This window comes from Pholis gunnellus (genome assembly GCF_910591455.1).
Source record: "Pholis gunnellus genome assembly, chromosome: 8".
NCBI lineage: Eukaryota > Metazoa > Chordata > Actinopteri > Perciformes > Pholidae > Pholis > Pholis gunnellus.
Window position 1 is genome coordinate 15,295,105 of NC_136534.1, and position 14,053 is coordinate 15,309,157.

Sequence of the window (14,053 nt, forward strand, 5' to 3'; positions counted from 1 at the left end):
CAAACATGCGCATTGATGATTTGAAAAAGCACAATGCAGTATAAAAGCCGATAATTTATAGAATAATAAAATAGCTAATAGCCTCCAGTATATTGTTGACTGCTTATATACTTATATATTTGATTATAATTTGTAAATAAAGTCAGAATCTGACGGCGTGTTTGCACGACGCCACCAGATGGCGGTGTTGTACAGAAGAAGTTTTAGGCTTTGTAGGACATTATAATGTCTCTAGTTTAAGTTAATATAAAACTCAAATTTGTTCATCATGATTTGCATAATATTCTTAATGCAAACATTGCTTTGTATTGTGTTTCAATTTGACTAAGATTTCTGCTCGGTGGGGCACTGCAGAGCTGGCTCACTTGCAGTGTGCTGGACTAACAAACCATTATACGCATGCGCGTGTTTAACGCACAGGCTGCATGGTTCTACGTGAAGTTTGAGGGCCCTTGATGAATCCCATTGGTTCTTAATGGTGCAAGAACCTACACGGCTTGCTAGCTAGTAAAAGAGGAGCTGATGTTGAACGAAAAAAACATGGTATTTCTGTATTTTTGTTTTTCTACTAAACGGTAAAACAGACTTTCAAAACGTACACGGACCCTCCAGGCTTAGGAACCATTTGCTCAGCATGCTTCAACCCTATTTTAAGGATACCTCGGTCATTATTAAAAAATAACTTTTGGATTGAAGGTAAAGTTACATTGTTCACAAGAATGAGGTTGCTCAACAGCTGGTAAATGCACCCTTGTGGATGTGTCCTGTAAGTCATAAATGCTCATAGTACTGCGCTATATGGTAATAAATGCACAAATTACATCCCTAGAGGCTCTGAACCTATAAAGCTCATAGTGCAAACATATGGACACCTTCAAGGAGAATGTAGGGCCTGCGACTTGGCAGGTGGAGGTTCACTAAGAGCGACCATTTGATTGTGGCAACTCTTTGTGAAATAATCTCCAGAGGCCGAACTGGAATGTGCTGTTAAACTATGACCAGGAACAAATAAGGCGAAGCTGAACACAGAGTTGAGCTCCCTCCACCAGCACAGTGAACTGGGCAAAGGCAACACAAAGGCAACACACTGTCTGAAACCGTGATACTTTGTTCAAATCATCATCACAACACCAATGACCAGAGAGACACTTATCCACTCTGAAACAAATGGAGACATTTAGGCCTTCATGGAATACAATGTGTGGTTGAAAGCCCGGACTATCATTAGTTGTTGTGATTGTAGATGGCATTGATCTGAGCCCCCCCCCGCGTAACATGAGTAGTCCAGCCCAGGGCTGAATGTCGTCAATCACAGTGTCTCACCTCTCTGCTCTCAGTTTATTGGTTGGGCGAGTACGGTTCAAAGAAATAGATCAATGGTAACCTATATGTCTGGATTGCGTCCTCACATTTTCTTGTATGAATATTGTGTGGCCCCATCAGAACCCATTACAAACTGTATTGGGTAAAACATTAAGTCAAATTATTTAAATTAGAACTATGGGCTGCTGTGAGCCCTACATTGAAACTCATACGCATCTAATACCTCTGAACTACAGTTCTTGGAGCATTTATTACCTATTGACTGTCACCTTAACATTTTGTCACTTGATAAAAACAAACTTACTGATCTGATTTGATTTAAACCTTAAAGAGACACCTGTGTGCTCAAAATTGTGAACATTGTACATTAAGGGGAACTTTTTTTTGGATTAGAAGCCGTTTTAAACTGCTATATTGTTATTGTTATTGGGATATTGTATTTTTCCTGGACTGTAAGCACATCTAAGCACATTTGGTTGACTATCTCGTGAACTAAATATGTGATTACTTATTGTAAAATAATGTAAAGAAAGGGGCTAATGAAGACAATCGCATGTGTGAGGGATTGTCATTAAAAACAGACAAGTAAAGGTGCATTCACTTTATTTTTTCAAATAATTGGTACAAAAATACCCTTTGTCTCATTGTACAAGACTCTGTGTAGCAGGAAAAATAACCAAAAATCACTTAAAACACCAAAAATAGAAAATCATCATAAAAGTCTAAACATTTTTATAAAATCAAAACAATTTCAATAAACCAGGGGCCTGCTCCAAGATTCCAATATCCTGGTTCAGTGCAGTAGTTTGTTACTACAAATGCACTAAACACACTTGCAGAATCTCTGCTTTATTATTTACAGGGAAATTAGTGATTCATTATATTATTTAGTATTCATATTCTTAACATTTTCCCTTCATATCTGATGCAAATACCCATAGAATTAGGATGTTCCCGTTGTAGTCATTGTAAATCAGGCTTGACATCCTGAAGTCCTTAGTGACAATCACACCATAGAAGACACCACTGTGTCACGGCATAGCTAGCAAGAAACAAGGTCCCAACGAATACTGTTGGGATTGATCGTGAACAAAGTAAAGAAGTCACTCGACAAAGTCCTGAAAGTAAACCCCTTCTTCTACAAAATCTGTGCAATGTTTTCACAAGACTTTCCCCATTGTAACCTCTGAGTTGGACAATCATTTAAAGAGGAACGTGAACTGAGAAGGTCCAGTGTTTCTCTTTACGATTCATTTGGTCATTATACTTTGCATAGATCAGTTGTTGGCCTTGCATAGAAGTGGTTCTCTCTAGCATTCAGTATGCAGCATTACAGGTTTCTGGAACAGTTTCACACCATATGACATTAAACCTCCCCAATTAAAGAAGCAGTACTCCTATTAGTTAGCTTAAGGCTGCTCTGTGCATTTACACTCACTCCCATATATTCAAGAGTGATGCGACTGAAGATGTACCCTCAAAGAGGAGAGACTGTGCGGTTTAATTAAACTGTGCATAGGTCTGTAGCTTATTACACTGTACACTCTGCTGATATGTTAAAGTGTAGCGACTATGCTAAACATTATCTTGCTCAATGTGCTCTGCTTACTCTGGTTTGTTAGTCTATGTAAAGTGAAGCCTGGCAGTATGAGAGCTATTTATCTTCTCATTGGGTCCTTTCTGTTCAGCGAGACAGTTTTACGACTGTCAAATGATCAGCGTGGGACACTAAACTAATGACAGAGCCTTTCTATATTTTTTGATTGACTGCATATGACAAATGTTCCCCATTTCCACTGTACTTGGAATGTATATTTTAAAAACTTTTTTTTCAGTAGAAAGCAAAACAAACCCCACCCTCCAATACAAATCGTGTTGAAGGTTAACACCACTTAAGGTCAAACTTGAGCGAACATGTCAACACCAGCATTTACAGTGTAAATTCACAGGATTTGCAAAATCTGTCTTCATTGGCACAGATTTTGCATTGCCATTGTTTGGCAGTTTGAATAACAGCAACATGGATGACAGATCCATCCGGGGACTCAACCACAGTTCCAAACATGCATTTTCACAGCTTCTGGCTGAATTTCTTAACTGCATTATGATAAAAAAAAAAATGTTCTTGTGTTTAATGGCATGAAAGGAGACTATGGCCTCTTCAGAACAGGCGTTTCTGTACAGGCAAGAAAAATAAACTTGATAAAAAGGGCACTTCTAACTGCGACAATATCAAGTATGCAGAGACTGGAACAAATATTAACAATTTTATTTAGTCAACATTTAACACTTTTACAGCACTACAATTAGCCATCAAGTAACTATGGAGCAGCTTGAATGTCACACATTACGTCATTCTGCAGCATCAGTGTGGCAATGCTGTTCAGGAGTGAGACAAAGTGCTCTGTGTGCTTCCAATTTGTGTTTTCGCAATAAAGGCTTACATTTGTATCAGTAGTCTGAGCTAAGTTAGTTTGAACAGTCTCACCAAGTCACGATCATGTGGCTCTTTGTGTTTCAATGGCTTTCCTCTCTCCATCGAGCCATCTAAACGGTTATTTGTTTTAGAGTTGAGGTAGCAATAAGAAGAAGAAGAAGAAGAAGAGATTCATCTAGAACGTTGTGCCACCTTTCCTCCTTCAGAAAGGCACAGCCATTTGGTATAACCCACATATGTTGTGGTGTGTGCGTAGTGAGAAGAAAGCTAAACAACTCGTTACATGCTCAGGCAACAGAGTGATTCTCTTCCTTCTTCAAAATATCTCCATTTGTGAGGTTCAGCAGAGCCAACCTCTGGTCACTGGTCCTTCCTCCATTTGGGTCTGAATCTCCAGGTTTACCCACCAGGTCCAGGTCCTGCTCTGAACTGCTGGGCTCCAGATCAGGATAAATGACGAGGAAACAGGCCGTAAGGAAGCCAAGGAAGGAGCCTCCAGAGGCCACTGCAGGAATGACACGCACACTGCCAACTGCGTCGACCACAGCTCCAAGGGCCGACGCAACCAGAATCTGGCTGATATAGACCTGGAAATTAAACAGGATTAGAGTGATTGAATATAATAGCGCACACTGTAATGACACTCGTGCTTTCCATAGACTCTTATCACCACCCCTAGAGTAGAAAGCACCTGAATATTACACGCATTTGGAAAAGTACATCATGTTACTTTAGCTCGCACCCTAAACCGCTGTGTCTCTGGATCGGTGCAACAAGAATAACAATGTGCTCGTTTCAAAAGCAAACTCTCACTTGGTTGGAAGCCGCTGGTGGTCAGTTTAAGCTTAGAGCTGATGGGTGGGAAAGTGTGAATGCTCACCTGGCAGGACAAGATAGCGCAATCAATACCGAAGCCTCTTCTAGTGTTTGCTGGACTGTGGTGAATGTACTGAGGAGAGGAACAGTAGAGAAGAGACACATCAATCACACGTGGCACAGAGTCTCAGTGTGTCGGTTTTCATTACGGAGTGTTTAAGGCCTTTAGGTGAAGTTTAAAAACTATTATTATGCTGAGAAAGCTTACAACGCCAACACAAGTTGTGCTTCATCAGAAAACACCTCAAGTGATGAGATGCAGAACAAATACAATATTAGTGTACACACACTAAGTGACTGACTGAACTAGTTTAAATGTTGACACATTTGAGGGTTTTGTTAATTGCAAAGCCTCTAGTTCCAAGGCTTTATGACGTTATACTATAATCACACAAACTATAAAACATGGATGCTTTTCTTGCATGTGCACTGACTGTTTGAGTACATACCTCTTTGATTTCATGGTACTGGCCGAGTAATGCATAGGGACAGTAGGAGATACTCATGGAGATGATGCCCATGCTACTGATCATCACCATGGTCACATAAACATTAGGGAAGATTGCCATGACTGCGGTTCCTAAGGTTAGAGAGATGAAAGCGGTTTTAAATGCATTTTAATTACATTTCACTTTATTCTGCATACCCATTAAGACCGTGTGCAACTGCTCCCAAATCCGCTGTACTTCACTTTATTATTGTTTATGTTATTGTGGCAACTGACCTATTGAGAATCCCAGAGTTCCAACAATGTAGACAATCTTAATGCTCAGATCAAAATTATCCAGGTACTTCTGAAGGATTGCTGAGTGGAGCGATGGAAAGAGACATTTGAATTATTGGAGGCAGCGTTTACTTGTATCACTGACCACTTGTTGGCTCTGTAAACTCAGCAGTTAGGGGATTTAAATTCAAATGTAATGAAACGGAACAGCGTTTGTGTTTTACCGGAGCAGACAGCAGCGGTAGCAGCATAGACCACCAGTCCCCAGCAGCCCATCTGTACTCCTCTGTGATAGTTGAGTAGCTCCGTGGAATTGGCTGGTGCCTGACAAAAAAAGTGGAGGAATTTCAGCAATGTTATAGTGCACTTGACTTGACAAACAGACTGGGTGACTGACATTGTAGTGTTTGTATTTGGCATACACGTCTGTGAAGCATGCTGGGAAGTGAGGAACACTTTGCAAAATATATCTAATTCCGATTATCCAAAACAATGGTGTTTTCTTAAATTTGTGGAATATATGTAGGCCACTAAATCTCTGTAGCATGACTATATTTTATTGAAAATGGTATTTTGACACAATTTTGGTAAAATGTTGATTAATTGTGCTGGGTTTATACATCTGTGTTCCTTACTGTGTGGTCTCCGTGGTACATCAAATTAACTGTTTTCAAACAATAAGACACACAAGTGCATGAAGGTGTGAGTGTGCGTTTGTGTTTACCGTGGGGTCTCCGTGGTAGATGACTTGCCCCATGAAATCAGTGTAAAACACAGCTTCAGCTATAATGGAGAACCATGTGAGGAGGTGACACACACACAATCTCCACAGCTGCCTTGGCATCTACCGAGGTCAGAAAGGACACAAGGAATCAAGACTAGCAAGTGAACACGAAAAATAAATGAGTTTAGTTTATTATGTCTGCGACAACAGACCTTTAAATGTTGTAAATGTGAGTAGTAAAATAAGAGAAAGAAAATACATCAACATTAAAGACATTTGCAATTTACCTTCAACATGGACAACCAGAGCAGTCGAACAGTTGTACCCTCGTCTGCTCCGCCCTCACTGCTGGAGCCCTCAGATGACAGACTGCTATCTGAAAGCTGCAGCTCTCGCCTGCCTGCACGGCAATGGAGTTCACTGAGGTCATTCAGACTTTGGGAGGTGGTGATTGGCCGAGGGCTCCATGGTGCTATTTTTCGCAGTCGATAGCGCTGCGATCCCACTCTTCCGTAGTAGGAGAAAGTGAAGGAGGGCTAAAAGACGGGGGGAGACAAACATCAACTTTTTCACATTTGCAAAATGTCTATTACAAAAAGTAATTTAAAACATGGAACATCCAATCACACCTGTCTGTAGAAGGTGTGTGGGTGTGGTCGTGGTGAAAGTGGGGTGTTGGGGGGGCGGCTTGTGGAGGTGTGGCCTTTCATCGCATTGCAGTGGTCAGAAGATGACAAGGCAGCATTGACACCATTGACCTGCTGGGACACGAGAGAGGCACAGACGTACATTTTAAAGGCACAAAGGGAAACTCAAACACATGGGACAAAATATCTGAAACACAGTAAAGCCTTTTGAAGAATAAGGAACAAAATCTCAATACTTGTAACACTGCCTTGACAACATTTGTTTCTGTTTTGGCAAGGTAATTTAACACAAATAACACTTGCCATCATAACAGCTGATTTCACCCGGGTTTTCAGATGCGAGTCCTTTGAACCAGAACTGAACTGAAGGAGAGAAGGGGCGCCGTTTGTCGGACCCTTACGCTCAGGCCAGCCTGGGTTTGTAGGCTCTAAAACCACCAGCTCATCAGAATGGGCCGGTGGTACTCCAGAAGGAGACGAGGACCCAACACTGTGGTTTGATGGCTTGAAAACATCGTCTCGCTCTGCCTGTGTCTCTGGTAGGAAGTGGTGCAACTGTGGCAGGAAAAGTTGCGACTCTGGGTCGAGGTCAGAATCCAACTCGATTGTAGCATCTGGCATGGCTAAGACTGAATCGCTTTTACTCCGCACGCGCTCCACAGCGAGGAAGTCCATCTCTCCTTCCTCCGGATCCGATTCGTTGTCCTCTCTGCACGGGGCTCGATCTGAAGCATCCTCCTCTGCAATCACGTCGAGTAAAGGTGTCGTGTGGCCAACGGGCCTGAAGAACAACTGGCTGCTAGACCCCCCGCTCGCCGCATCTTTAAGCTGGTTGGAAGGTGCGAAAGGTCGCTCGGGGATACTGAGCATGTGCAGTATGACTGAGATGATGAAGATGATGCCCGCGAACAAGAAGAGGACCTGCTCCTGTGATTTAAACGCTTGGCCCAGAGCTGTGCCGGTCCAGTCGAGGCCGCCCAGCATGTAGCCCACTGCTCCGCCGAGCCCTGGGGAGACAGGTATAGACACAGATGCACAAGTCAGAAAACACTCTGTGAAAAAAGGTGTACAATGTCTATGTGGACTGTGTGTCCGTACATCCGTGTAGTCTTACCAGCAGAGAAGGCGTGAATATTCAAGGCCATGTCTTGCTCGTCAGTGTCGGCAACATCGAGAAGGTAAGCTCTGATTGGTCCCTCAGAGGCATCGGCACTGAAGTCCAGCACCACCACACCGAGCACAGTAAGGACGATGCCAATTGGCTGGCTGCCGGGACTATCACCGACGGAAAGGCCTAACGGAACACCACACAATATATACAGATGGGGTTTACACAGTAGCAGTACAGTGTTGATCTCCTTTGGAACCTTCTACTCACCTATCAATGATCCATTTAAGAACAGCGCCACTCCCAGCAGCACACCCACACACAGGGCCAGAATGAATGGTCTTCTCCGGCCCCATCGCAGAGTACATCGGTCGCTGGCTGAGCCGATCACGGGTGTAAGGATGAGACCCAGGATAGGACTGAGGAACCAAGTTAGACTGTAATATTGCTCAGGAAGACCTGGAAAGTGCACACAAACAAAATGATTCAAGACTTAGAAAACAGTCAAAGTATCCTATTGTCGGACGAGGTGACACAAGATTTTTAAATTCTATTTTTGGGAAAGACTTGATAGGAAACCTTGCTTTTCCTCACATGTGCCTATTAAATTTGACCAAATGGTTGATAAATAAGCTAAATTATTACAGCAACACACTGTATTTTGCTAAATGGTGTGTGGTTTCACAACATTATTCCCTTGAACTGTTGCCAGTATTTCTTCAACAATGAATGAAATAAAAGACGTATGACAGGAATGTAAATGAGAAAACATGTCACATGCAAAAAAAAGTGAAACACTTAATTAATAGTGTTTTTGTTCAGATAATATTCAGCACAAAACATGCTTTCCTGCATCTAATATAGTATAGTTTGCCTTTTGTGTTCATCTTTCCGATAAGGCCAGATCTATGGTATTTTACACTGATTGTTAAACTTATGCTATAGTGTATGGTGTTGAGATCTGTAAAACGTTTTCATTGAGTTTAATTTGACTTACTTGTGTTATCATTTGAAATCCTGTCTTTAACTCTGACTACCTAACTACTGACTGAAGAACTGATATATAACAAACTCCAATGTACTTAATGAATTACTCATTCATGAGGCTCTGGTTTGTCCTGCCAACTTAAAACTTAAACGCCTCAATAAGCCATCCTACTCTCATGTTTTCTCCACAAAAAAAGGTGAAGTTTTCCCCACATTCCATTGTTTATAGAAGCACAGCACATGAGAGCTGTGCTTGCATAGCTGAAGAACCGCTAGTGCTCTTAAGCAGCTTCCTTTTTAGGGTGGCAGGACCAGTGCAGACAATGGTAGCCTGTTACAACACCACCAACAGCAATATGCATAACCTCCCGTTGACCGTCATGAGACAGAACTCATTCCCATACTGTAGCTATTACAGTATCAATGTAGTTTGATATTGTTTTACTGACTTATGGCCCAAATATATGTGACATGTATGAGATGCAATGCTGTCAGTCCTCAGTTATAATAAAAAAACAACTGTCTCTGCTCGATGACAAAATCCTGATTTTCCACCCCTTATAAAGAGCGAGCTGTGTGAGCTCACTGGTTCTCACAGGAACAACATGTTACCCATGCTGCCTTGCTCTGCTCCTGTCTGTCCTCTCCCTTAAGTCAACAAAACAGCAGATGACTTATTGCAATTCTCTCTCTCTCTCTCACTTCCTCTCTCTCTCTCACAACAAGACTTGACTTGTACCCTGTGTAGTTTCTGACCTCTAGTAGCACTAAGAAGCAGTTGTTGTTGTTTTTTTTTAAATCAGTGGGTCTCAGTTTGTCTCATACATGCGTGAATGTCAATGCACCAGAAATAAGCACATGCTCAGCCAAGTGATGTGATACACACAGCGGTTTCATATTATTCTACGGATCGACAGATGGAGGTTATAAGCTGGTATGCAGCAATGCTCCAGTAAAAGCAGGGAAGATTTTTTTATATATATATATTTTTACAAATTTAACTGACTCTGCATTTTTTTCACAGAGATTACTGGTATAGTAACCAAGCTAAACTGAACACCTAAAACATGCTCTCAGAAACAATCTTTACAATTAAAACAATGTTTCTTACAATATTGTGACTAGGGAGGAAAACAGAGAGACTAAAATGTGCTGTGTTAGACATTCTTGTCATACCTAGCCAGTGGAGAATGCCTTTGTTCCATTTCTGCAATGGTGGCAAACCTGTCATCTAACTACATTGCCTCTGGTTGGCTACTGCTGGCCAGACAGGTTACATGACACAGTGGTGAAGACAGGGAAATCAATAGGTCCAGTCTGGCTCAGGGCAGTCAAATTCCACAGCGTTGACACTGTGGGTCAGCCAATTTCCTCACACTACCCAGGTGAACACTGCCGCAGATGTATCAATCTCGGTCTGTATGCGACTGTATTGCGTCTCCTTACCTATCTGCAGCAGCACTGGCGTCACCAGGGCTGTTTCCATGGCGTAGCAGAACTCCCGTCCAAACATCACCGCCCCATGCATCACCCAGCGATGCAGAGGGATCCGCATACCCCTTCTATCTCCTTCTACTTCCGTCTCGCTCTCTCTCTCTTCGGGTTCTTGCTTGGGTTTCCTCCTCTCCGGAAGGCCATAAGCCTCCCTCTTTGCTTCTCCTCCCATTACACTCTGCTAATGGGTTTATTTTGTTTGATGGTTGGTTTATAATCAGTTTAAAAACACTTATTGCTACTATTTTCGATATATGTACGCAGAACTGCTCTATGTTATTATATGCTGATGCAATATGTAACGTCCAGGGTCTTGATCACTCACTGTGTAAGACAAGATTAATCAGAGAGCATCTCTGCTGGTCGGCACATTGTGGATTCAAATAATCGCAAATAATGGAGGAGGAAGGAAACATCATTGATGAGATTACTATGTCCAAAAATGATGTGGTTATTTTATCACGTGGTATGTGGTATGTCACCAGTTGTGCAGCTCAGGAGCGATTGTGTGCCTCGCTGTTGCTTGTATATTCTAACTTCAGGAAGAGCAGCGGGATCCAGTAACTTTGTGTGTGGTACGCCGTGAGAAGGGTTGGAATGGGTCCGTGAATGTGTTCGGTCAAGTGTGTGTCGTCGGTTGAGTGCATGCAGTGTTTGAATTGTGTAAGGTTAAGAGTGTTGCTCGGCTGAAGTCTGCGTGTGCATGTAAGCGCACTTCCTGGCACCTCGGGTGCAAGGCATGTGGAAACTTATTGGCAGAGACCCACTGAGTGACACAGCAACCTGCAGAAAACAAGACACCGGTTAGATAGTAAGCTAAACCTATAACACATTACAAGGGGTCGCATTGCCTTGGTGTTCACATTCTCTGTCTTAACTTATTTTCTGAATTTGGTGTTCATAATATACAGATACTGACAGATACAGCACATTTGTTATATTACTTTCTTTTTGTTTCACTGATGGGGAACAAAAAATCCTCCTGATTTAAGAAAAATGCTGCCCTGCCAAAATGAAGTACACTGGCCATCAATTAAGAGTCAATATATAACTTAACAGAGCTAACGTTCTACCTGTGAGAAGTTTAATGACTGAATGGACCTCATATAACCGAATAAAGGAACAAAGGACTACGCAATTTTGCCACACCTTAACTATCTGAGATCACCATGAAGGTTGATTCATCAGAGGCATGAACAAAGGTAAGTTACGACACCAATTTGTTAACAATTCAATCTGGTAAATCTGATTTTGGGGGATAACGTTAATCCCCACTTCTCTCTCGTTTTTACTCAATAACTTTCAGTCTGTTTCAGGTTATCCAAACAGAGGTTGGGTCACGTATACGTTAACGTTTAAACAAAATAAGCATCGTTACAACGCTTTCCACAGATGCGAAACACTCCTGTAGATGTTCTGTTGTGGTGGTTTAACTGTGCGCTAGAGTAACGTGTCGCTGCGCGTAGTGAGCAGTCTACACACGTCTTGTATGTTCTCCACAGGAATGCACGGTGTGTGTGTGTGTGTGTGTGTGTGTGTGTGTGTGTGTGTGTGTGTGTGTGTGTGTGTGTGTGTGTGTGTGTGTGTGTGTGTGTGTGTGTGTGTGTGTGCGTGCGTGCGTGCGTGCGTGCGTGTGTGTGTGTGTGTGTGTGTCTGGTTGTGTTGTTGAATATTTTTGGATATATATTTAGCTCGGGGGCAGCTCTGCTAACGGTATCGCTGATGTGTCTTACCTGAGTCACCTACCGACTTTTATACAGTCTACGTAATTAATAACTAACGGCATTTGCATTTATCTTTCAGCGCGTGAGGATGGTGCACATGGCGCTAGTCGGAGACACCACTCCGGATACATTAATGTTAACTTTTGCATTAACTGTTTGACTTGTGGCTACCACAGCGAGCTAGGTGGGCTAATACATTAGTTAGGCACGTTAGCAACTTAAGAATTCGAGCAGTTCTATCAAAGATATAAAGATGTAACATACCTCAGGTTCCACTCCGCTGAGGTAAAGTAAAAAAGTAGTTCCGCGTTATGTCAATTGTCGATAACGTCACATCAGAATTCTTTGTTTTGGGTTAGCTTTTGTAGCAATCTGGCTAACTGAGTGACCACTTGGTCCACTACACTCATCAATCTCATTGGTTTCCACAGTAACAAAGCGAGGAGGGGTCGTTAGACGACGCGTATTGCGTCATCGAGCTACTCACCTACGGTGGGCGGAGACTCGCGTTGACGGCGGTTTACTTTACATTTATTACGTTTTCTGCTCTGGTACATTTCACAGGTCACAATGTAAATTGTCAAAACTACTTGTTTAACCTCCACATCACCTAGTCACGTGTGCACATCATAACAGAGATTTCGTATTCTTATGACCAAATAATTGCAAATGATGTGGCACATACGTGCAAATTGTTATGAACAATTGTCTGTTTCATACATCACCAATTGTTTGTGTCATGTTGATCACATCTGACCCCCCCCCCCCCCCCCACACACACACACACAAACATCTAGGCATTAGATAATTGCATAGTCATGTGTATATATTTAAAAAACGGACAATCATATTTTCTATACATTTCTAGAAGACTTTTTTTTTTTTTTAAATGTGTCCTAAATTAATTAATTGCTCTCAGATGAATCGTAACATTCACTCATAAAGAGGGATGTGTAGAAAGACTGCATTGTAATTACCCAAACAGTGCTGCATGTACAATTCTGCCCATGGGGTGTTTTTTTTCTTTTATATTTTGGACATTTTTGCTATGCAGTGCTGTAAAACAGTCCTGTCAACAAATTAGCCTATACGCTACAAACAGTAAAGGCGTAAATGTGAATTATGTCCCACATACAGTAATTTTCACCGTTGATATTGATAAGCCATACAGAAAAACTGCAGCCTTGTTCATTTTCAGTCATTGTCATCAAAACCGAAAATACTTACAGACAACATCGTTAAGCATTTTGACTATCTTTTTTGTAAACAATTACACAAGGACTTGTCATTCTGATGGCACTGACATGTTTGAACCTGACATCATTAGTTCATCTTCTCCCGACCTACAACTAAAATCTGCAAACCCTGTGGTCAAGACTGTGAGGAGACGGACCAACGAGGCAAAGCTGGAGCTACAGTCCTGCTTTGTCTGCACTGATTGGATTGTTTTTGAGGCTGCTGCCACAGACCTGGATGAGCTCACTGACACTGTGACACCGTACATCAGTTTTTGTGAGGACATGTGTGTGCCGACTAAAAACCTTCTGCACATACAACAACAATAAACCCTGGTTTACTGAAAAACTCTGGCAGCTTCGTCAGGCTAAAGAGGAGGCCTACAAAAGTGGGGACATAATCCCGTACAACCAGACGAGAATCACACAAAGGAGATCACGGTAGCAAAGAGGAGCTACAATGAAAAGTTGGAAAACAGGTTTTAAGCCAACGACCCCTCATCAGTTTGGAGAGGTCTGCAGATACTCATAGGAGACCACCCCTCCCCCACTGAGGAGAATCACCTGAATGTGTTCTACTGCAGGTTTGATAAGCCCACTTTCACACCAACTGCCCTGACATCAAACAACCACCTACACCCCCTGCCTCCTCCTCACCTCTCCCAACCGAGAAATCCTCCATCACAGGATTAAATGCCTAGAGGCCCGTCGCCCTGATGTCTGTGGTCATGAAATCCTTTGAGAGACTGGTGTTGTCACACCTGAAGAACATCA

At 42.2% G+C, this 14,053-nt stretch overlaps 1 protein-coding gene across 1 annotated transcript; it reads right to left on the reverse strand.

Annotated features, from left to right (window-relative positions):
* Window positions 1–1,983: 1,983 nt before the first annotated feature.
* LOC306700443 (solute carrier family 45 member 4-like) lies at window positions 1,984–13,280 on the reverse strand (the record flags this gene model as incomplete). The annotated part of the gene is made up of 13 exons (XM_079165462.1): window positions 1,984–4,347; window positions 4,641–4,709; window positions 5,086–5,216; window positions 5,361–5,441; window positions 5,585–5,684; window positions 6,085–6,204; window positions 6,372–6,620; window positions 6,714–6,845; window positions 7,056–7,738; window positions 7,846–8,025; window positions 8,110–8,298; window positions 10,273–10,498; window positions 13,272–13,280. 13 exons carry the CDS (start codon window positions 13,278–13,280, stop codon window positions 4,048–4,050), a joined length of 2,469 nt encoding a protein of 822 aa, XP_079021588.1. The 3' UTR covers window positions 1,984–4,047.
* Window positions 13,281–14,053: the final 773 nt, after the last annotated feature.